The sequence below is a fragment of the Acyrthosiphon pisum genome, chromosome A1, assembly GCF_005508785.2.
Source record: "Acyrthosiphon pisum isolate AL4f chromosome A1, pea_aphid_22Mar2018_4r6ur, whole genome shotgun sequence".
Classification (NCBI taxonomy): Eukaryota; Metazoa; Arthropoda; class Insecta; order Hemiptera; family Aphididae; genus Acyrthosiphon; species Acyrthosiphon pisum.
Genome location: NC_042494.1, coordinates 111524082 through 111549915, shown reverse-complemented (window position 1 = coordinate 111549915; position 25834 = coordinate 111524082). Strand labels below are relative to the sequence as shown.

At 33.8% G+C, this 25834-nt stretch overlaps 1 protein-coding gene across 2 annotated transcripts in view; it reads left to right on the top strand.

The window, feature by feature from the left end:
- Positions 1–25498, top strand: part of LOC100570041 (ell-associated factor Eaf) — a 62031-nt gene extending 36533 nt beyond the window's left edge. For both annotated transcript variants that reach the window (XM_016804323.2, XM_008184818.3), the window contains 4 exons: positions 20302–20835; positions 21618–21711; positions 21930–22060; positions 22411–25498. In XM_016804323.2, coding sequence (XP_016659812.1) covers positions 20683–20835; positions 21618–21711; positions 21930–22060; positions 22411–23355 — 1323 coding nt within the window. In that variant the 5' untranslated portion in view covers positions 20302–20682 and the 3' untranslated portion in view covers positions 23356–25498. The remainder of the gene's footprint in view (positions 1–20301; positions 20836–21617; positions 21712–21929; positions 22061–22410) is intronic.
- The last annotated feature ends 336 nt before the right edge of the window (positions 25499–25834 follow it).

Here is a 25834-nt window from a genome sequence, read left to right as displayed (position 1 = left end):
AACCCAAATAAATCGAAACATTAAAAAAACTCTGGGCGGATTTCAGTTCTAGATACCAAAAAAGGTCAGTATTTCGTTAAAAATGTATGCTTGCCAACATTTTTTCTTATTCGTTGGATTTTTGCAATTTTTCATTCTTATCCGAGAGAGCAAAGCGGATGTTTACCGAACAAAAAAGTCATTTCGATCCCTGTACAGTGTACAGTGCCGGATTGGACAAATTCGGCCCACCGAGTTTTCCGTACTTTACCACTTACAAACTTGCGAACATCTTATTCTGTGTATAGTTTTTTTTAAGTCTTCATTTCTTCAACTTTGAACTCTTAAACATATTTTCAGTCATCGGCCCCTCATGACTTGAACGGCCCAAAATTTTCGCGGCCCACCGAGTTTTACCCTGTAACTCGCCGGGCCAATCCGGCCCTGTCCCTGTATTATGATAACACGAATACGTTGCGTGCGTGCGTGCACCATGCACGCCGTCAAACGGAAAACGGTAAAACGCGTTGCGAAAATTCAACATATGGGGTGGCATCGGTGGATACACTTGTACAGCATAACTTCTCTTACCGGTTGCGCGTCGTCCGGAATCAATTCCAAAACGTATAATAAAAAAAAATAAGAGATATTTTCGACAGCGTTCACGGGATTTGCAGGACGTGACAGCAGCAGCTTTTGTCCCATTCCAAAAACATAAAGCCACGGTGCCGCCGAAGCCGCCCCCACGTTGTTTCGTAAATCCTATTAGCGTTGTTTTTTCTCTCGCTCTCCGGTTGCGCCGCCGCCTGCACTAAAACAATAATAATAATAATAATAATACAATACAGCCGACGACTGGCTTCTCGTGTACACATTATATATAAGCGTTCTGCCGTTGCCGCCGCCACTGCTCCTGTCCCCGGTCGTATCGAACACGCGAAATCCCGCTGTGCACATCATTATATACATAGATATATGATATATATTATATACTTGCGACTACTACACATATTATACATTTGCGTGCGTATACCATATATATACACCTATATATAATACAAAATATATATTATATATAGTTGTAGTTAGGTATATAAACACACACGCACACAATATTACTACGGCTCGGTGACCGCGCGCCTCCTGGGCATGTTATTGATTTCGGACGACCCTTTTTTCCGTTCCTATATATACGTATATTATAGCGACATGATGGCCTATAGTAGTTTTCGTACGTAAGCAATAATAATATTATTGTATATAGTCCTCTGGGCGATTTATCGCAAATGTGACGGATTGCGCAACACGCACGCCACTGCTGCTGCTTTTGCCACTGACGCGCTGCACGCACGCACACGTATAAAGTACTATATACGTATAATTGAATGTGTTTGTGTGTGTGTGTGTGTGTATGCGCGCATATAATGATATCGCATGTGCCCCCCTCGCCACCCCTTGTCCATACCGTTCCGTCGCACGCTGCGTGTCCCGATGACGAAAACGGCTACGATGCGCTACAACTACGACATAGGCGTGTAACATCACGGCCACCGTCTATCGGGCCCCGTCGTCGTCGTCGGCGCGCACATATCATAAATTCATAATATTTAATACCTATTATAACCGTGCTGCTTCTTTTCTTTATTATTATGGGTTTTGTAATAATTGTTGGTTTACTGTTGCCGGTATTGTCGTCGTTGTCATCCGTTTCCCCTAATTCGGCGGGATAAGGAGACGTTGTCGACACGGAACGCTTCTGAAAAAAAACTGTTTCGGATCGTTTATCGAAAACAACTTCTGTAGTTTTGACACTCTGCACCGGGTCATTTTCATCACGCGACGTCATGCACACACTTGTCAATTCAGGGGCGAATATTATATATTATAGTGATAAAGGTCATGTTTTTTTTTAGAGAAGGGGAATGAGTAAAACAATTCTTTAAATTCGGTGCGAGTTGTGTTTCGTAAATAGCAGATGATACTTTTCGAATATATTTTTTGTACAATGTTTGACACTTTTTATATAAACAAATTCCGAAACTTTAAGGCAAGGGGGGCTGGAAAGCCTGGAATCCCTGTTCTCCACCTCCCTGAATACGCTCTTGCATCGTGGCATATACTACGACAGTGTGTCATAAGCACACGTAATATTACCACCGTGGATAAAATACGATTATCACAGTTACTACACGCCAGTAATAATAATAGGATAAATTATGACGCTAACACGCTCAAAGTATTGTTACACGATCTCGCACCGGACGGGTTACAGGCAGTGATAGGCGGTACACCGCGATGTGCACAGTATACCTATATATTATGATATTGTGTACATATAATATTATAATATTATAATATTATGTTGTGTAGACGTCTGCTGCTGTTAACACGCCGCGTATGTTGTACGGTATCACTCCAAGCACAGCGTACTACTACAACACATACGTTATACGTACGTACACATTATATACATGCACACAACGCGTTATATTATCCCCTACAACGAAGTGTTATTGTTTTATCTCTCTCTCTCTCTCTCTCTCCCTCTATCCGTACGAATGTACGATATCATTACAATACGATATGTAATATCTCTCCATGCTATTCTACTAGTACTACTACTACTGCCTAATAATAGTAATAATTCGACTACTACTATAATATATTGTATTATAGCCGTGTAGTACTCGTGTGGTGTCGTTTCCACTAGCGCGACGGACGCCGGGCGCGTGCGCGCTACCACGAATAATTGATTTTTACCACCTGTGGAACGCACAACACGCGCGCGCACACGTACACCGAACGGTGCTGCTGATTCGGACTGTTCTATATTATAACAATAATACACACACACACATACTGCGTCGACAACGGTGATATATAATATTATTATTATAACAACATGCCCGCGTACGAAGAATAATGCTCGTGTTTAAAAGGAAAAAATAAAAAAAAAATTCAGTTTGTGGAGAGGGGACAGTTTTGTTTTGTTGTTTTTCATGTGTGCAGTGTGCGCCGTTTCGATTTTAAGTCGTCACCATGTTAAACGAAGATAGTTCTCGCGTGTATAGTCTCACAATATTATTCGTATACATGACATAATAATATAATATAATATTATGGTACATTGGTACATATTGAAGTATATACAGGGCATTTCAAAATTATCCATCCTATTTCAGTTGTGTAAATCTTGAACTCGTACTCCGTAGTTGGTGCTGTGACGAACTATACTATGACAGTATTACCATTTGAAGAAGGGATTCTCAAGGTTTTTCGACTACTGGTTGCATTGAGGAACACCGGATCCGATAGAAGCGTTTCGATCAGTTGCTATTGAAATTCCAACTAATAAATTTAAGGACTCTTTGCTCTTGACCACCATATGTTCTTTGGGCCTTCCGGTCTGCAATTTTTTCTTTGGGAGTTCACAAAAGACAATGTTTATGTACTCCCCCTCCCAAACACACATACTTTCGAGAGATTTTGGTGAACTGAAGTTGCCCTATAAATGTCATCAACTTTGTTTACATGCTTCAACAGGTTTATGAAAAATTTTAATATCGCTCAGATGTTTGTCGTGCAACTGTGTAAGTAAGGCCACCACCTTTATGGTTTGTCGGCGTTGTCGCATTGAACATTTGTAAACATTGTAACAAAACTTAATGTAGTTGCTAACTTATACAACTCATCCTAACTTGTAATTACTCAAATTTCACAGTAAGTATAACTCGTGTTTGATATCTACGGAGTCACATCGGTGGATATCCTTCTCGATCGTATACCGTGCACACCCCTATTTTCATCCCGTAGTTCAAGCGTATATCACTAGCTATAATAATACCTATATAGAATCTTAATTTTCTATGATACCGAACCGACGCTCACAAGTGTATATAATATAATTACCGCATCATTGACTCACATTTTTGTCGTATATAATATCGATCATTGCAAAGTAATAAGTCATTACCTACAGTTATAATCGTTTTTTAGACACACGCAAAAGTTTGATTTTATGATTTCAAATGTAGCTGAAACCATATTGTCCTCATTTCACGTGCCTAAATTACAGTGTTGTTTACCTTGTACGTACGTAATGACATCATATTATTCTGCCTGATAAACACGAAGGTCTATTCTTTCAAAGCTATACACGCTAAACTTGCACAATTAAGAAAATTATTTCTATTTGGTTGTGGTATACTGTGTACATAATATAATAGGTATATACTTACACTTCGAATTAAAATTGCTTTCATCACACTATGCATTTGTCACTGAAAAATTACTTAATATAGTATATATGTAGATTGTAGATTATATAAGTATATACTCGTATATATGTATATATATTAAACATTAAATTCGATTAATTATTAAGTATCAATATACATTATAATTTCATTAGAAGTTTTCGAAATATTAAGTTTTTATTTGTAAATGTAGTTGTAGGTAAATTGGAAATATATGTTTTATACCACTGCGGGGACAAGTTAAGTTACTTCTTAAAACATAATTATTAATTGTTATGTATATGTATCAATAATATTTATCGACGATATGCGTTTCAAAAATCATAATTTAAATGGAAAATAAAATAAAACAATTCTGATTATGTTTGGTGTGCAGGCCATTATATAGGTACACATGTCATAAATGTGCAATGGTCAATGAATAATTATACATTTATATTATACATATTTACCTGTCATCGAATACCAAGTTCACGCAGCGGTTAACGACTTGTATTTCTGTATTCGTAATTCTCAGTTGGATATATTCGAAAAATATAAACTTGCATATAGCCATTATACCCATGTTTTAAACATATACATATACATTTTACATACGTACCTATATTATATATTTCACCAATAGAAATATTCTTCTCGCCGAACTAATTTCAACGTTTATGATATTAATTATTAACTAGTAATCATTATTTTATCATTTTAAAAACAATTAACAATTTAACTAAATTGTTTAAAAACAAAAAATTAAATCATTTAACACAAGATACAGCTGCTCAAGTATAGTTACTATCGATTAACCATATATAAACTGTTCACATTAAGGATAATTTAAGTTTATAGAAACATTAAGTAATCTTTTTGTCGTGTCTGATAATAAAAAATGCCAATATTAAGTAATTATATGTATATTTAAATTATTCTAATTAGAGTTTAAAACCGTTTCAAAACAGTTAAAATAATTTATCCTCAAAAAAAAATAATTGTTTTCGTGTTATATAGGTACCTAATTTATTAACAATAATGTTTTTAAAGTATAACATTGCTGTCGAATAACATACAATATCATCTTAACTCTAAAGTATGAACTAATTTTATAGATTATTAGACTTTAAAATAAAATATTGTGTGTGTATTTCAATGTTTGTTATATGCGATTGCACGTTTATAAGTGTTTCATTAATTTCTCAACTTGTCCGTGGAAAACCGCGCATTAACAGTATGATCACTCCTTTTTATCCTTAAATAATTGTTCTATGAATTTTAAAGTTTTTAACAATACTTATTCATTCCATTATAGTTTCAAATAGGTATTCATACTTAGATAATGTATACAATTTACAGAGTAACATGTGGTGAAACAAACGTCTTAGCTCAAATAAAAATCACACTTTTTTACTGTTAATTATTTAGTGCACTTAAGCTATTATTTTTATGCATCAGAGTCAAGATTTGAACTAGTAGTTTCTGAGTTATTTAACTTAATTATAGTTTTAAGTACATAAAATATAATATTTAGTCTAGTATACTTATCATACTGGTTAAATTCTTATAAATTATAATGAATGTTAACTAATTACTAAACTTTCGATCATCATGGACTACAATCCCCTTATCATTTAAATCTATAATATCATGATCTAGCTTAACTATTATCTTTAGTAGTTAAAGTAGTTTAGTAGGTACCTAGGTACGTAAAATTTAATTTACTCAGAAACTACTCTTTAAAATTTGATGTAGCATCAATGTATGTACATCAATGTATGTAATCATTGTATGTGCATCAAAATGTTAAAAAAAGTATCGGTCAAAAAAATAGTATTGACTATATGACGTAGAAAACTTAGCCACAGGACTTTAGTTGGTAAAAAAAATCAAAGTATTTGAATATACCTTAAAATATATTGATAAATTCCAAAAATCTGAGTTTGAGAAATACTCATTATTTAAGATGAGCATGCTTGGAAAATCACCCTGTATTACAAGGTAAAATCAATTTCAAATTTAAATTGACGTTAACAATATTAAACGTTGTCTTACTTTGTTGAACTTTATTAGTGTTGACTTTATCAGATAAATAGGTTCAAAGGGTTTTATTATACTATATAACAATGTAATTTACTCAGTAAAATGTCAATTGAATAAGATATTGTAAGCTATTGAAGTTATTAAGTCTAACGAATCTATCAAAATAATAATAATCAAAATTCGTATTTAGATTAGAAAGCAATTTATGATTTTTTCGTTGGATCAAATAGGACACGACGCCATTAAATATCACAATAATAAAAAATTATTCAATGGTAAAATTACAATTTTCATGTCGTAATATCGCTACAATAACGCTAAGGTCGATTGTAATAATAATTATTTTTAAGTGGGGTACCATGCCGTAGTGACGAACTATACAATAATTCCATCCTCGAAATTTCTCGATATAGTTGATTTAATTACAAAACGAAACGATTGCGACGGTTAATTGTTAGTAATAAGTAATAACTACCGTGTATTCTTCAAGAAGATAATAGGCCCCACTGATTAAGTTTGTGTGGGGCCCTTATAATATAATATATTAATATTGTTGTAAAATGAATCGTTTAAAGTAATATTGATGCTGCAATATATCACTGTTTTAAATGTGGAAGCATTTTAACATTTTAACGGTGCACGTTGGCGGATTATGTGTATTGTGTATACTGTATAGGTACAAAATAATATAATATAATATAATAATTTTTATAGGAGAAAAAAAAGCGATTTTGTGTGGCGTTAAGTTTTTATATTCTTTGTATAATATGATATATACTCATAGTCATAACTCATAATATTAGACCTATATATATATGTGTGTGTGTGTTATTATGATACTATCACGCTGCTGAGTTAGTGCTTTTTTGAGGTGTAAAATATTATGTTCTCGTGAGAGTCATTTTTGAGGAGAATGTTCGTCAAAAACTGTTCATTCCTTCAACCTAGGACACACCACACACAACCCCCTACCACGCTTGGCTACCGTCCGTCGTCGTATATCTCGGGCCTCCTCCGCCCTCCAGCTATATATTTGTTTATATCTATATAGGTATATAATGTATAACCTACCTATAATAATATTATTATTATATAACCTCCGTGGGCACACCAGCTCGGAAATTGAATTTAGGCAACGTCAACCCCGATGAGGAGGACGGTTTTTCGATTACGCGCGCCCGTCGTCTGTCGGTCGCCGCCGAGCGTCCGTATCGATTCGGCGGCGGTGGCGTAGGCGTTTCTGCTGAGCGAATTATAGGGTTAAGAAACTTCTCGCGCGTCTGGTTCGTTAGCCGCCGCCGCTGGTTCGTTTACCGCGGCAACGCGTGTGTGACGTCGTAACGTGGTTTGTGTTCACTGTAAACGGACTACGCAATATTATAGTGGCCGGTCGATTGATATTTATTTTTTTACGATTATAATATTATAAAATTTGTTTGTCCGAGTTTTAATGAATACCTAACTAAATGAATATTAATATATAGGTACACGATAATATATTTTAGAAGTTGACACGTCGTACTTTATGAGGTTAGAATTTTATAAGAAATTGTATAAATCTTGTTAAAATCAACCGATTTTCTCAGATTTTCCGTTAGTACACCTATCAGTCGTATTTCTTGCTATCTCGATTTGTGTGTACCTAGGTATGTGTTATTGTTTACAATATCATTACACCTTCTTATCTAGTATACTATATAATAACGTCGAACAGTCGGGTAGTCGTACGATATAAAAATAGCAAAAGCGATGCGGTCATGACACCAAACGATTGGTTTATATCAAGATCAAATTTCGAATCAAACTGTTTTTCTTATCGTACTTCAGACTTTTTTTTTACCGTAGCCTCAATCGCGTTTGACATACCAGTTATGAAGTACCGATGCGCGGATGTTTCCTATCGGTTTATTGTGTAGATATATTATACTATTATTCGACTGCTCGTAGTGTCAGCTAGATCTCTTAGATTATTTTATACGATTTGTAGGTAACCCTCGTGGATAAAAATTGACGTTTTCCGAGGCTCATGTGTGGTGGTGATGGTGGTGGTGTGGTATGGTGGTCGTTATCGTGGTGGTGGTAGTGGCGGCGGCGGCGGTCGTCGTCCGACGCGGAAAATCCATAAAAACCGAGAAAAAAAGGAAACGGGCTACTCCCTCGGGCCAAACGGGAATACGTTCTGCTGGTGGGCGGGCGAGTGGATAGAGTTGTGTAATAATATAAGCGCGGGAAAAAGGCGGCGGTGGCGCGTTACATTATCATATATTATTATATACGGCGTGTACAGCGTGCCGCGTACAGAGCGCCATCTGAACAATCCAATATATTATTATTATTACTATTATTATTATATGCGGTGAGCCACGTGTTGAGTCACGTGTAGCCGACCGCCGCCGGTGCACCACACGAGAGGAATTCATGCGCGATATGCGTGTGTGTGTATGTGTCGTCTCCGCGCGGTGACGTGCGTGACGGACACACGGTTTCCGCGAGATGAAAATGGAAAAAACAGCGTTTTGGTTGTGATAAATGACAATATTACCATGTTGTAGTGTGTATACACGGGCGCGCAATAACAACATAATAGTATCGCGCGATCGCGTTGCATTATTATTATCATATTATCATATTATAATATTAAACGGTTAAAATAAAAACATCGCGGTTTTTGTGCAGCAGTGAGCGGATTTTTTTTATTATTATTACTATTCAATTTTCTACATAATATTTTTTTTTCTCGTTTCATACAGATTGTTGCAATTTTTTCGCATCGTTTGCAAGTACACCCTGCAGCTACGTCAATTTTTTCAAACATCATTATTATAATAAGCTCTAAAATTTCATTTTAGGTCAGGTATTTATATATGTGAATTTAAAAAGAACGCTGTACACACAGATTTTTTTTTATTGTAAAAATATATTGTAATCATAAGCATTTTGCAGATGTTCAATGTTCAATCGGCTTATCTTTTAAAACAGATTTTTCATTTTTAAAAGGGTTTTAAATAATCTTTTCACATTCACATTGACAGTCCGGTAATATTATTGCATATGTGTACATAATATATTCTTTAAAACATACCATACTATATAATATAGCCAATATTGAATATTATATTAATTTAAAATAATATATAATATTTATAATTTATCGAGTCGATAAACGTTAATCGGATTACAAGTGCGAATCGTTCGATATTGTTGTTGGTACCTTTACCTACGTCCTACATAATTCACTATAGTATACCGCTATAGTGCGCAAAGTATTATACTACATTTTTTTTTACGCATTTCGTATGCTGAGAGGGGCGAGTATAGTTGTGAAGAGGATATATATTTGTATGTACATAAATGCATAATAATATTATACCTACACTTCCCCTGACAAGAACGCCATTTTTTTTTTGGCCAAGAGCGAGAGATATGACCGCTCTCTCCCTCCTCATAGATGAACCAATTTTAGGTATGATTCTGTAGATCCTTTGCCGCCCACTCTACGACTACTCACATCAATGAGTAGCTTAAAGTTTTATTGTTATAATATTTCATTAGGCGTGCATCGCCACCCTCCCCCACCCATCATTCGATAACGAATATTTACAGACTTAATTTTATTTGTCTAAATCGATGATTTAAAATTGTGTACACTACAATGTTTTAATATATACATTATCTAGTCTATTTTATGTACCTCGATTATCACGCGTTTGTTTAATATAATATGTATCACATATGTGATTCGGTAGAAAAATTAATTCTGTAATAATTGTATGTATATTGATGATAACGGTCGAACTCTGTCTGATTTCTCTTCCGCCTGGTATCGTAGAAGTACACATGTAATATTATTGTAGTTGAGCAATCAAATCGCGTCCGAGTTGAAAAGGGCATTGCTTTTTTTCGTTCTCTTATCTTTATCAGACGTTTACTCTGCAGCTTGGCATAGTAATTATTATACTATGGTTATCTTTAGTCGCGTTTTATTATTTTTATGTGGTCTTTAGCACTCAAACAAATGGTGTTTTGTTCACTGCAGCGTGTGTATTGTCAAATACTCAAATGTATTATACTTGTATGATACATAATATTAGGAAAACGTTTATTTCAAAAATTTTTGATTTGTATATTATTATTGTATGTCAACGTATTTTGTATTTTGATAAATTATTTATCTTAAGTTTTGCATTCATGGGATAGAAATTTAATATAATATTATAATTAAATATTATTAAATTAAGTAAATTTAGTAAATTGCCAATACTCCAAATTGTCTGCTCCAAATTCCAATAGTCTTAATAAAATCCATCTGGTGATTAATAATAACTATATAATTACTAATTGCGCAAATCAATCATCAGATGTATGTATAGTAACAACTAATAAATTATTGTTGTGTGTTTCATTCTGGTATTCTGGAATTAAATTTCATTCACATTCAGATTCAACTGGGGTAGTGTAAATAACATGTACTTAATATTAGATTGTATTATATAAATCGACTAAATAATGTACGCCGTAAATCGGTTTGATCCATTCATCGGCATCATAAAGCAGAAGCTTTATTTGATCGACAAACTACCAATTTTATTCAACGAAGTTGTAGGTATACATAAATATTTAGTTTATAATAACGACAGTTTCGTGCATGTGTTTTTTACTCTGTAAATGGACAAACATAATATGATATTATTATATCATTTTAAACCGGTATCGTCATTCGTCGTGATGAGACAAAACAGAAACTTCAAATCGTTCACCCTTATGGCAATTTGTACCCGCGTGATTTGATCCTTATAGACTCTCAGCATGCGGTGTAAAATCTTAGTGTAAGGATTGACGTTATATGACAATATATGTTTATGTATATATGAGTACGGTGAGTATAAAATTATATAATACGTAAAATTGACCCCAATCTCTTGTGGAGCGTGACGCGATACGACACCAAGAAAGAAACGTCGGCAATAAAAGGTTTGGGCATCAATAGGGGGAGAATTCGTCAAATAGTGCGGTAACAAAATTATTGTCAGCTTCATGTCATTAAGTATAATGTTGTATGTATATGTTGCAGTATGTGCTCTCTAAAATATTTTTTATTGATTCTTTACAATCTGAACATATTGTGTTATTATAATTTATTATGTTCTCCTTCAAATATATTGTTCAGAAATCCGATAGGCCAAGTGCTTAATATTTCATGAGATTAAGTTCCGAAGAAAATAATAACAATAGTAAGGAAAGAGTTGAGTGTAAAGATTGTGAAACGTATGACCATAACGCGACATTCCCACATAAAAATGTACATTTTACGACCTCAAAATAGGGACGTACTCATTCGAAATATCTAAAAAACTATCATTTTCTGTTTTTTTTTCTTCTGATCATTACACTTACACATAATATATATACTATACAACATAATAAGTTCTATAAACATATCGTACGCGTATCTAATCATACGCAGTATGACATATGTATGAGATCTGTATACATATATATATATACTGACCCTCCAGAACTAAAGAAGGAGCTATTATGATATGCAATTTTCAATAATTACAAAATCTTCGATGACATAGTGTAAACATGGCATTTAAATCAATTTCTAATTCGCCCCTTCACCCATTTTGTATATATTTATATAAAATACGATACTGACCATAATGTTTTTGGGAAAATATGCTGCAGAGGGTCGTTAAACAGTATACCTAATATTATACCTACCATCCACTTAGGCTTGCGGACGCCACTATATCGAACCCTAAACACCGGCGAGACATTATAATTTTAGACATGAAATATGAATCATGATGAAACTCTTACCATAGGTATTTTGTTATTTGTACAGCTATAGTATATCGAAAGTATATAATAATTTGTATATTGCTCTTAAACAATGATATTAAATGATTGACCGACACCGATAATGATCGTCGCACCCTGGCTCCGGGGCACCCATGTGAATCGATGAGCAATAGGTATAATAGCTCACACAATTTATAAGTGCGTTTCCGGGCGCCATAGCCTTCGCCGCCCCTATATCTATAATATATTGCATTTCGGTCATAGGAAATACTACCCAACTTACTGCACTGATGCACTTCCGACCTACGCGCGTTTCCGTTTTTCCGCCGTGGTGTGCATGCACAAGCGCTGGACCTCCGAGTAGCTTGTATACGTAGTTATATGGCCAATATATAGGTATTATATCATTATTTATTATATGCGTGTATACAAATCCACGAATACGGAGGGTAAATAAAAAAGTAAAAAGCCGTAGTAAATATTATACACTTTGTTGTTGTTTACATAGCGTGCGGTCGGAGTCGTCGTATATTATATATTATGTACAATACGTTAGACAGAAGAGGGACAGTGGTTGGATTTATTAACGGTAAAATGATCGGTGGACGCCCTCCACACCCTATGATGATGGCTAGCCGCCTTCGTATTTATAAATATATATAATCGTAACGAAATAATTTAATAACCTAACGTCGTTAAGTATACACGAAAGCTTTGAGCATTTTTCAAAGGATATAATTTAAGACAGCTATATGCATTATTAACATAATACGCCTACTTAAACCTCTAGTGGATTTAATATTTATGGGTGTCTATTATGTCATTTTGTTATAATAACATACGTGTTGTATAAATAATTAATCTTCTTACTCGTCAAAGTATGGTTACCTATACGGCTGTCGGCTATACATTATATTGTCGTCTCATACGTGTGATCGACGCATTTTTCTCGTATGACATGTGATGTGATTTTTGGCGCATCGACACCGCCAATCTATTATTTTGCATGTGCATTTTTTCGCGCAAATAAACTGCTCGCTTTTCGACTTTGATAGATGTACTATAGTTGTAGTACTGTGGCGATTTTTTATTCACGACGAAAAACATGCAATTCCAAATTCGCACACACGTCGCACATTATATTATACTATTGTCTGTATACCCGACGATGGCGTATATCGACATCGTTTTCCGTAAAATAATAATAATAACAACAACAATAATCGTTACTGCGACGTGTGGTGTTTGACGAATATGGTAGCGATTTTTTTATTTTTTCGTGCGCACACGCCGCGGTGTTAGATTCGCGGCGGCGGAAGAGACGAAACGGGCAAGGAAAAAAATAACAATATAACATAATATATATGTATGTATGTATAAAAAAAAAATATTTATATAGAGTCTCTTATTCTTGTCGTCGTTAATAATTCTCGGCCTGTCGGCGCATATTATTACTATATTATATGTGCTCGTATACATGCATGTGTGTTGCGTATAATATATAATATATGTAATATTTATATATACATAGAATATACAGTATATTATCCAGCGTATAACAGCGTATAGCAGTTATGAAAAGTACCTACGTGATGCTTTTTTAATTTTAAATTGGAAGACTTCGACGACAATGATGTAACACTGTGGGGCGGCTGCGGAAACGTCATTCTATGTCGGTGAGCGATCCTTGTGGGGAGGGGGACGAAGGGGGTTGTCGAACTGACGCGGCTGCTGCTATAGGAGTTTGCGTCGCACATATTGTTGTAGTATTATGTATACCTTCGCCGATCGTTACAATGTACTCGGGCAGAAATTATTATCTTTGAGCCAGGTTTACACATTTGCAAGTTTAAAAAGCCTTGAGAATAACTTGCTTTTATGCAATATTAAATAGTATCTTAAATCTTCATAGTATAGTTATGTGTCCAAGAAGTATGTCAATCAGCTTACAAGGTATAACATTCAAGAACATGCGTATTTTTGTATCCAGATTCGTACAATTTTGTTCTTCCATTATACACAAAATAGCTGGTAGGCAACGCATGCGATCAAAATGTTGTATGGACGTGAACTTGGCTATTTCTTGTATTATACAGACATTGATATTTTATCATTTATACATTTATATTTTAAATTGATATTTCATTGTGGCCGAAATCATCGGGGCAAAATTTGCACACAGAAATCATAATTTTTTTTTTTTGGTTCATTCGTCATTGTAGTAGGTACATATTATTATTATGAACTGCAGTGTCGTTTATCGTTACTACAGGACGTGTGTGTATTTATTTTATATTCAGTTCTAACTGACCAGTTAAATTAATGTACATTTTTTCCTGAACGCCTATCGGTTGTATGGTATAGGTACTTATAATATTATGTTGTTATACGAATGTATAATATGATATCGGTGTATACCGGAAATACGTTTACGCGAGGCCAAAGCGCACCCGTGTTATGTTTAAATTTATAATAATATATTGGCAGTATATATTATTTGTTTTTGCAGCCGTTTGTGATTTTTCTTTTGCGGATTGTGACGGTCCGCTGTCGTCGAAAACCGTTTTCGATATACCGGTCCTAATCGTTTTTTGGGCTGAGAGAAAAAGATAATTTTACGATAATTTGTATATAATATGAAAAGCATAATATTCTGAAATCCAATTTAAAAGACACTTAATTCGACATTTTCGATTAATCATTTCCAAGAATATGTATACGCCATTGAGACTATTCGTTGTCTGATCGATGTCGGTAAATGTGAATTTAATTTTGATTTAAATGGTCTGGGAGAATAAAAAATAATTACTAATAAAAAAATGATTAAAACTTCGTTACTTAATGCTGGTATAGGTATTTATTTAGTACCTATAATATATTTTATAAAAATAATTCATCAAATCGAAATAAGGTGGAATCTCGAGTTGATTCCATATCACCGATTCATCAACATAAACTTTCTATCAGTAATGACTAGGGTTCGGATTTTAAGGAAATATAATCAATAAAAAAAGCATTTAAAATGTAAAAAAAAAGGCATTTCATTTATATAAAAAGGCAATTTATAAATATAGGTACTACAAAATAAAATAGTGAACATTTTTTAAACACTTTCAAATGCACACATTTTGAAATAAATACAAATTAAAAATGAGCATGAATACTAAACTAAATTAAGCTTATACTATTTAAAGGCAAAAAATGCATCCACCGTCTAAGAAATTAAATGAAACACATTTTTGTATAAAAATTATTTTTCTATTATGATTAATAAAATAAAGGCATTTGCCTTCAAATCCGAACCCTAGTAATGACTAATGAGTATATAAATATATAATACACTACTTATATATTATATACTATATATATTATTTATATCCACTATAGGATAAATGGAAAAATAAATCTATTAGGGTAAATCATACTATATATATTATGTTTGTATAAGCGTGAGTTTATGTGTGTTGTGTATTATATTCTAAAATAATATCTATAATACATAAATATATAGATATAAATATATACCCGACAGGTTAGGACCTTTTAAAATCATGATTAGGACAGGATTTTTGGTATCTCGAAGATATTGGTTTTGAAAATAGTTTAATTAGATGTACAAAAATTTGATAACAGTTTCCCTTTTCTCATATTGGGGTATATCGGTGGTGTTTTAAATTATTTGTCATAATTATAACTCAATAACTGATTTACTATGAACAACTTTTTTTCTTAATAACATATAGTAATGAGTATAACTATGATCATAACTAAAATTTATTATTTCAATTTCCTTTTTTAATACCCGAGCCTACATAATACAAGTTCGAATAAAATATATTAAAAAATAACCGTGATGTCGTAGCGGGTTTCTAGTGTATCTTGTCATTGAATAGGTCACTATAAATTGTAATGGATGTGTTAAATTTGAATTCAATGTTAAATCATTCCATACAAAGAACATTTCTGAGCGGAAATAGCGTGTCAACCTCTAAGTACCCATATTTTATAATTTATTTATACTACTATTAGGTAGTAATACGGAAGTTTAACTAATTTTTGAAAATAGCACCTAATTTACCATATGATAATTATTATTTTATTATATACAAATAACATGTGTACTGAAAAAATATGTGCTCGAAATTTCACCCGAGAAATAATAACTATAAAAATAACTGGTAATATCCCTAATTTTATAAAAATTTGAACTTTGAATGTCTATAAAAAATTAAACACCTTTTGAAGAATTTTTTATTACATTTTCGAGTTTTTTGACAGAAATTTCAAAGATGTCATAATAATATGTATATAGCTCAAATATTTAAAAAATTACATTTATATCATGTTTAATGTACATTGCTAATGTAAATGTTGAGTGAAAATATAAATGTTTTATATAAAAATGTTTATTCATTTAAGATTCATCCAAATCATAATCATAACAATATCGATAATAACATAATCGATTTTGTCAAAAATAGTTTTGCGAAAATATTCTAGTTTTTTACCGATAATTTTGAAAAATTCTGGAAATGTTTTACTTTAAATACAAAAAACCAAACAAATAATGATAATACAATAACACATAATTGTAAAATCAATACATTCATCGCTTGTTCAGAATCTAAAATAATATGAGCATCATATAATTTAAAAAATTAACTTTCAATCAAAATCTATGTTTACAAAAAGATTTGTTATCTTACCTATAGGTAAATGACTTATCAAGTTTTTAATTTTTTTTTTTTTTAAATGTTCATAACTTATGTTAGAGCTTTAACCTTGTAATTAAATTGTCTGGTCTTATTTGATTGAAAATGTATAACGGACAAAACTAAAAAAAAACATATTAATGTATTATTAAGCTGGAATAGGCACATCTCTCACTTCGCTAAAAACCGTATATACACTTATCAAATAAAAATAGATGCTTAATATACTCTTCAATATTTAAGGCATCTATAGTATATAGATTGCCATCATGAACTTTTTATGATATGTATTGTGGATACTATTACATACTATATTAACAATATGATAAATTGGATCCATTTAAATTGGATAAAATAAGAATTGGCGGTGGAGTAACTTTTATCTCGCCTATATATTCTCACCGTGCAAACGCCTTATTGCTGTGTATATTTATTTATCTTAGTTACTTACTTACTTATACTATACTTCACAGCCTAAAATTGTTTATTTAATTAATATATTATTATAAATCCTTATGGGTTTACGCTGTTACATATATCTCTGGGATTCTGAAATGGCGTGATGCACCCTGCAGGTCATATACAAAAAATCAAATTCCCCTCTTCTATACATACCACCAAGTATTAACAGAAAAGTTATAGCGATATGTTCTTGAATTTTTGAAATCGATAAAATTTTTTGATCTATCCCATCACTTCAAATAATTAATTAATTTTTTTCTAAATGTATATCACACTCTTAACGTATATGATAGATCCGTATATATTATATTGCGGTGTAATAGATTTTCCCTTTTTCTTTCCCCATTTTTCCCCTTTTTTCTGTCACACCCCTCCCCCCACTTGTTTTCTCTCACTCTATCTCTCTCGTGCGCACACTTCTGCTCTCTGTGGGTTGACCGGATTGATTTTTACAAGTGGCGGGACTTTTCACACGCACGCCAGATCCGTTATAAAGTCTCGACATTTTAACCAAAAATCCATCTCTCTGAAAATGTAATATTATTTTTCAGGTCAGAAAATTATGATGAAGGTAATATTTTAAAGTTATATAGTAAATTATATAATCATCCGGATTAACCTGCGGGTTATCGATTTGCTCGAGTTATTTAATTAATCATTAATCAATAAACATATCATTATTTTAACTCACATTTCCATTTTTTTATTTTATGAGTTTGTTGCTTATGTTTTGTGAAATCATTGCATTTTTATACTAAAGTATTAACTATATTAACATTATTTATTTTTTATATCTGTCAAGTTTATTAAATACATTTAATTTTACTGTTTAATAAATTGTATATCAGAATATAAACATTATAATCACTTTCAGAATACCTATTAAATATAATATCAGATAGGTTCAACAAATTTTGTTTAATTAATGCCTGATTTTATATCTATTTATAAAATCAACAAATGTAATTTGTTGTTTACAATGTTTATTTTAATAAATTTCACTGTTCAATTAATTCATTACTAATGATACTTTAATTGTTTTATGATAATAAATTAAATATTCGTGATAATATGTGTAGGTTATGTACTGACATATTGAACAAAATATGATGAAATATTTAAGCCAATTTCAGTCAGTTACTTTTTTTAATGGACTATTATAGCTTATGAAAAATAAATTGTTTATTTTAAACCTAAATAAATTAAACAAAACTATTCAATTTTTTTAAACAAATTTTAATTAAATTTTTTTTTAAAGAAAACTTAACTGCATTTTTTTAATTACATGTACGTTCCAGATACGACTGGCACCGTGTGAATTATTATAGGTACAGAAAATTAGGAATTTAAGATTTTTGGACTATATAAAATACGAATTACCAACTGATAGCATTATTATTTCTTATACATTTGAAACCCATATGTCCAAACCCTATTGTAGATTAATGAAGTAAATATTGCAATTATATCAACATATTATATATAAATATATTAATAATAATAACTGTTCATAAATTATAAGAAATAATAAGAAATAATTTAAATCAGTTTCCATTAATATAAAAAATTCGTCACGTGTTTTCTTTGTTTAGTACTTTTTGTATTTTAGCTTATATCGAATGTCGATGTTATTATAATAATTATTCAAATTATTATGATCTGATCATTTTCGGAATTCTCCGTGATAACCAAATAATTAGTTATTAGAATTAGATTATTTCAGAAAGATAAAAATATTACCATTATAGTATACAATAATATAGCACCTATAGGTACCTATGTAATATATTATATACCATTGTACATTTTTACATAATGCTTATATTTATACTTATAATTTATATCGATTGATAAGCTGTAAACATGAATTCGTTGTGAAAACATAATTAACTGCAGTTTTTATAATAAAATCTTAAAATTTGACGAACAAGTACGAAATTACTTTTATAATTATAAATATATTTTATTACTAAATGTTTAATTTATTCACTTTTAAAATAATCTGTTTGGGTGTAACCCGAGAGTTAAATTATTAAATTAGGTCGAAGAAGATTTAAACGTCGTCGCCTCAGCCGGTAGGTAAAAACACTGGTTAATCACACGTCTAATTGTATAATATTATCCCTCAGCAACTACTTAATGAAGTCGGGTGAAAATTTGTGAAATGAACAGCTGTACTCATAATATTTTAATGGAATACGAAGACGAGAATCTCATAAATGTATAATGTGGAGATATACTTTTTGAATGAAAAAAAAAAGCGAAAAGATTAAAGGGGGAAATATATATTTCAGCAGTAATCTCGAATATTCACTAATACCTATATAATGGTCGGAAAGTTTTAAAAGTATTCTGCAATTATATATATATTTAAGAAATACACGATGATTTTTCTGGATTTAAATCGCCTGCACAGATAGTCGTAATAAAACATTTTAATTTTAGACAATATAAATACCTACTGCAGTATAAAATATGAAAGGCCCAAAGGGAAAACGAAAAGTGATCGAAATGGATTAAAGTACCTATATAAACCGCGGAACGTCGTCTGTCAAAAAAGAATCGCTGTACATTTCGTTAAATGTATCGTAACATCGTATTAAATGTTTTGCGTACGTACAATGAAAAAAAGGTTTTAGGATATATTATGTTGTTATTAGGCAGATTGCCCGTTCCTTAACCTTTGCATGCCACGAGTGTCACCGTATTTTTTCTTTAAGTCGGATTATACAATAGGACTGCTATTATATCTTTATATTACATTTATTTTCTACATATATTTCGTGTCTTACCTAATTCACGCTGTATACTATATTATATTAGGTATAATACGAGGTATAACCACGTATATTGTATATTATTATTTATTTCTGCAGAAATAACTAAATTAAGAAATCATTGTAACTTGTAAGTATATATTATATTGTATACCTAATATAAGCTAGGGTCGTATTAACGTATAAGCAATTAATATTATGGTACCTATATACCTATTAATAATGAATATAATGTGAATAATTATTGTATATGTACTCATTTTTCTGTCGTCGCGCGTGTTTCAGAAGTTACAAGACGTCGTTGAACAATTAGAAAAATCGGCGTGCGGTCGGCGCCAAGACGAAGTTGACGGTTTCGGTGAAGGAAAGCTGCGACAAGATCACGGTGAGATATCGGAACACCAAGATCACGGTGCGGAATACGTGCCATCGCCTCTCGGTCACCGTGACGGTCAAGCTGCAGGCATCGACGAACCGCGGGGACGGTTGATCGCCGGCTGTGACGTCCCGCTGATCGTCACCGGTCCGGCTCCCATCTATCCGGCCATCCGCGCTTCGCCCAGTCCCACCACATCCACCATCACCACCAGCCGCCTGCAGCTGCAGAAGTGTCTCCAGCATCCTAAGGTCGAGGGATCGACGACATCTTCTGCCCGACCGGAAGTCATGTTGCAACAGTATCAGCAACAACCGGATTACACGCCCTACGGTGGCATCGGGTACGGTGCGCAGCCCAACGCCGGTTACTTCAACTATGCCGCCACCGAGTCCTCCTGGTACGGTTCGCCGTCGTCAGGTGCCACCGATCACGCGCAAATGGTGAGTAGTGGTCCAAAATGTTTACACGTAGGTACCCTTGTACAACTATAACATAGTAAGTACGGTAAGTAGTGTAGATACCCCTTAGATTGCACATGTGTCTTAAGGCTAAGGAGCGAGTCAAACACGCATATTGTGTGTCGTCTCAGTCTCTTAGTACCGCATAATATACCAACATTTACGTTCAGCCGTTTCAAATGTTGTGTTGTTAGCCCTATATTAGTAAACTTAAAGGTAATACTGTGCTCTCGTTGTTTTTTATGGTATTTTAATTTTAAGCGAGTTTTGAGTATGAAAATATTAATAAGTGTTTGTATAACTCGCTTAAAAATGATTATTTTCGCAATATTGTAAAAAAAACCAATTACAGTACACAGATAATGTTCTCGCCTTTGTATTCACTATAATTGTACAGCTAACGTATATTACAAAATTGAAACCGCTGAACGCAAATTTGCTGTGTTGTCCTATGTAAGACGGATACGCACATGTTACAGTGTTTATCGAAAGTATAGTTAAGTTCGATCTGTGATCGTCGGTTTAGTGTCGTTGAACTTTTGTCATCGCTATTATCGTTTACACGTATCGCGTAAAATATTTTAATAACAATAATAATTTTATATGCGTACGTTTTAATATCGCGGCCGTGCATTATAAGTTATAACCTATAATACGCCCGGGTGCCCGACGATAAGAATAATGTAATATTGTGTTATCGCTGTAAAATGCGAGAAACGCGTTGAATTATTTGTCTTATGTTTGCGTTTAAATTTGTGTTTCAGCATGCCAGTTTATCGCATAACGCGTGCAACACACATATCGGCGACAGTACAGGAAACTTCCTGAACCATGGTTATCATCAGGCTACGTCGACAGGTTAATTTCGTTCCAAATAATATTATTATTACATTATATATTATATCTCTCACACAAACTTGAGTACACAATTGTATTTGCTCTACAGCAGTGATGTTACCTATATTCGTATTATACCGACTGAGTAGTATACTATTATAATATGGTTTCCATTTATGTTGTGCAAATGACGTTATCTGTATAATTTATGCGCGTACGTCATATTATAATCTTTGCAGGAGCGTCGACGTCTTCGGCAGAATCGTTCGCCGCCAACAACCATCCGGTGTCCCAGGCCGACATGACAGACCCCATGGCTGATTTCTTGGGCGGCCACCAAAACATGACCGAAAACGATAAGATCATCAAGGTAAGTCCGACGAAACCAACTGTGAAAAATCAGTACTATTCCATTTCCTATAATCTATATCATACACATATTATAGTATAACGATTAACGATATATTTTATATACACTGTCTGCACTCGCTGTCGTCCGTCCACAAAATTAACGCCACGTGCACGTTTCAATATTATTTATTTCTATAGTTCGTCAAGCGTGGTGATCCGTCCGTCCATTCCTTCCTCGTCCGTGTCCGCATACATTCCCGTTTGGCATCCGTCGCTAAGGCTAATATTTATAATATACCTATTCTATTATGTTCCGCAAGTGTTAGTAAAACGAGAAAACCATTTTTTTTTTCCATGCCGATTTCACAGGAGGAGTCCATAGACTGGCTCTCGACCATCATAAACGACGAAGTCGTCGATCACGGCAACCGGCCCGACGCTTGTGATGGGGACGGTGGAGGTGTGACGGGCTCAGGTGGCAACGGCAAACTCGTCGGCGACTTAACGTGCGAGGGCAGGGAGTCCAACGGCAGGTTGCCAAATTTTCATCAGGCCTTCGGGTCCACCGAGATAGGCAGGTTCTCGCAGCACGAGTACTACGAACCGCCGAAAGACACGGCAATCGGCGAATGTCAGTCGGCCGGTCGGTCGGGCTCGACTACCGCACAACAGCCCGGCGTCGGGACGTCGCAGCGATCCGACGAACAGCACACGGCGGCGGCGTCGTCGTCGTTCGAACCACCGCGGCAACAGAACAGGCGTGGACGCGCGCAGCGTGGCGGCGGCCAAAACAGGCGCAACAAGCAGACCAGAACGGCAGCCGCCGCCGCTGCAGCGGCTGCCGCCGTGGCCGCCCAACAGTACGCGGGTTACGACGTGACCGGTGCCGCGGTGGGCAGACATCAGGTACCTCCGTACCACCACCAAGACCCATACAACCGGAACCATCATCATCACGCCCAACAGCAGCGGTATCACCAAGAATACCATCACCAAAACCAGCAGACGCCTTACCAGAACCACCAACAGGAGTATTACAGGCCGTACGACCGGATGCATTACCAGCAACAACAGCAGCCGTTGCCATCAAACCAGTACTACAACAGCAGCAACGGTAACAACAACGGCGGCGGAGGCAGTGGCAGCAACAGCAACATCAACATGAACAACAGTAACCGGGAACAGTCGTATGCTGGCGGATACAACCGGTTTCACTCGTGCTGCTCTACCGAGCACATAGCCAGGCCCAGTCATCACCATAACTACGGTCCGGGCCAGTATTACGGTGATTACAACACCTACAACCAATGGTGATGAGAAGTCCTCATCATCTCACCGCCGCCGCCGTGTCGTAAAATATCGTTTTTAACGTCATTCTATAAAAAAAAAAGTAAAATAAAAAAGGTATGTTTCGTTTGTGCGCACCAACAACGGCGGGTGTGCCTTTCAAACACCTCTCCCCCAAACCCAGTCATCCCACCCCTATCAGATACAAAAATAATATTTATCAAATTAATATTTTTAACTCACTGTCTGTGATACGATGACGATGGTAATACACGGTATAACGATTATTTCATGTATTATTATCACACGTTATTGTGCAACAACAAAATTTGTGGCTTAAATACGAGTAGAATGCCGTTTTTTTTCTCGGACACTCAACGAGTCAATTATAACGTCGAAAACGAAATTCCCGATTTGTATATTTAATATTCCTCTCGTGACACGTTTTACAACAGCACCTGGCGTGTAAAAAGTAAAAACGGTAACTCGATGTCCTATTTAAAATGATAACTTTATGACTTTATAACTATTCAAAACAATATTATTATTGTTGCATTAATATAATAATATTATGTCGAACAAAAACCGAGCTTGTGGTCGCTGCGTCCCACACGACCGACAACGACATTATTGCGCATGGACACCGAAATCGTTGGCCTCGAGAGATCTATAATATTTATGTGAAATTACAACGTGGTGCCAGAGAAGACTTTCGGTTTTGTCAGATCCGTGGATCTTGGATCTCATCATCCGGCGTGTGTCGTCTTCATAACACGTGTGTGTTCTTTCCCCAAACGCGAAAGGGAGATAAAAAACCACGACGACGAAGGTCTTGTCTCGTTTCGATGTTTTATTATCGTATAATTTACATTATAGTGTTTAAGTCGTTGTGCCTTATTAATTAACGGTTAATGTTGTAAAATGCACCATTATATTATTATTATTAAATTATGAATAAATTATATATTACTGTATAAAATATTATCAATAGCATATTTTTTTTTTTACATATATATAATTTATATATATTATTATTATATTATATAAGACATAATTGGCGAGCGAATCCGCGTTTAAAAGAAGTCCGGTGCCGGCAGTTTTATTTACATTTTGTTTTTATTATCATATTGTTTAGTTTTGTTTTCCGATTCCGTTTGTATATTAAAATATAATAATTTATCGTATCTGTATTGCTGGTAAGAGGGAGCAATGACACAAGTTTTTAAAGCTGTGCGCTACATATTATTTCGTTTTAGAATAGATAAGACAAAGCCTGCAGCAGTGTTTTTATCCTACTAATATTAGTTGTCCGTTTGTTTGTATCATTACTATATTATTATTACTATCGATATTATTATATTTTGTACGTGCGTAGTCTTCCTGAATACATTATATTATATTATATTAATATTATTATTAGGTCCGGTCATATAATATAATAATATTATTATGTTGATGTACGAGATCATACTGCGATAGAGCTTCCTCCGTTAACAATCTCATCGCGACAATATCGCTTACGGGTCATTGCGACCTGCGGGACCGCGATTAGTTGTATTAATCATTATTATTATTATTATTATTATTATATAATTTTTTTATGGTCTTATCAGTTTTTATTATTTTATTTTTACATTTGAAAACGGAATTTAGGCTCAACTGTTACACGGACCAATAGTATAATGAATTTATATACCTACCTACCTAATTATGAATATTCATAAACCTAGTTTTCTGTCACTGTGATCGAGTATATATTATATGTTACACACTAATATTATGTCAAATAATGATGTATTATTATAATACCGTAGTGCGTGTTTGACCTTTACACGATAAAATTAAAACAAATAACGATAGAGCCATCATACTCCTCTATAAGTTCGAAAATCGTGAGAAAATAAAATAATAATTGACTTGCAATAGCTTATAATTATAAATTTATACATTATTTTAAAGGAAACCACAATCTATATACTGTATAGATATGTTCATTTAAATTTTGAGTAGAGAACACTTCCCGCAAGGTACATAATAACATTGCAGTGTTAGGTATACCATCACGGTATGATAATAATATTATAATATTATGTGCATACACACAAAACAGCTTGATAATATTATATATATTATAGAACAGTGAATAGTGTAAATTCTGGTCGAAAATCTATGGAAAAACGTTTTCTTTTCCGTTTCGTCTCTGACTGCAGAGTGGTCGTCCACATACACCACACACGTGTGCGATTAGGACGTAAATTCGTAATAATGTTGATAAATGTTTTATATTATAGTTTTTTTATGTAATGCTCGCCAACGTTATTCGAACAATACTCGTGACACACACACACACACACACACGAGACTTGCCATAATATGATATGATATCAGAAAATGTATTATGTGACCGTGCCATGATATATTGATATTTGCCTTCATTACGATTTTATATTCTCGTGCGATGTGATGTGATTATAATATGTGCTATTTCACACCGCGAACGACTTTT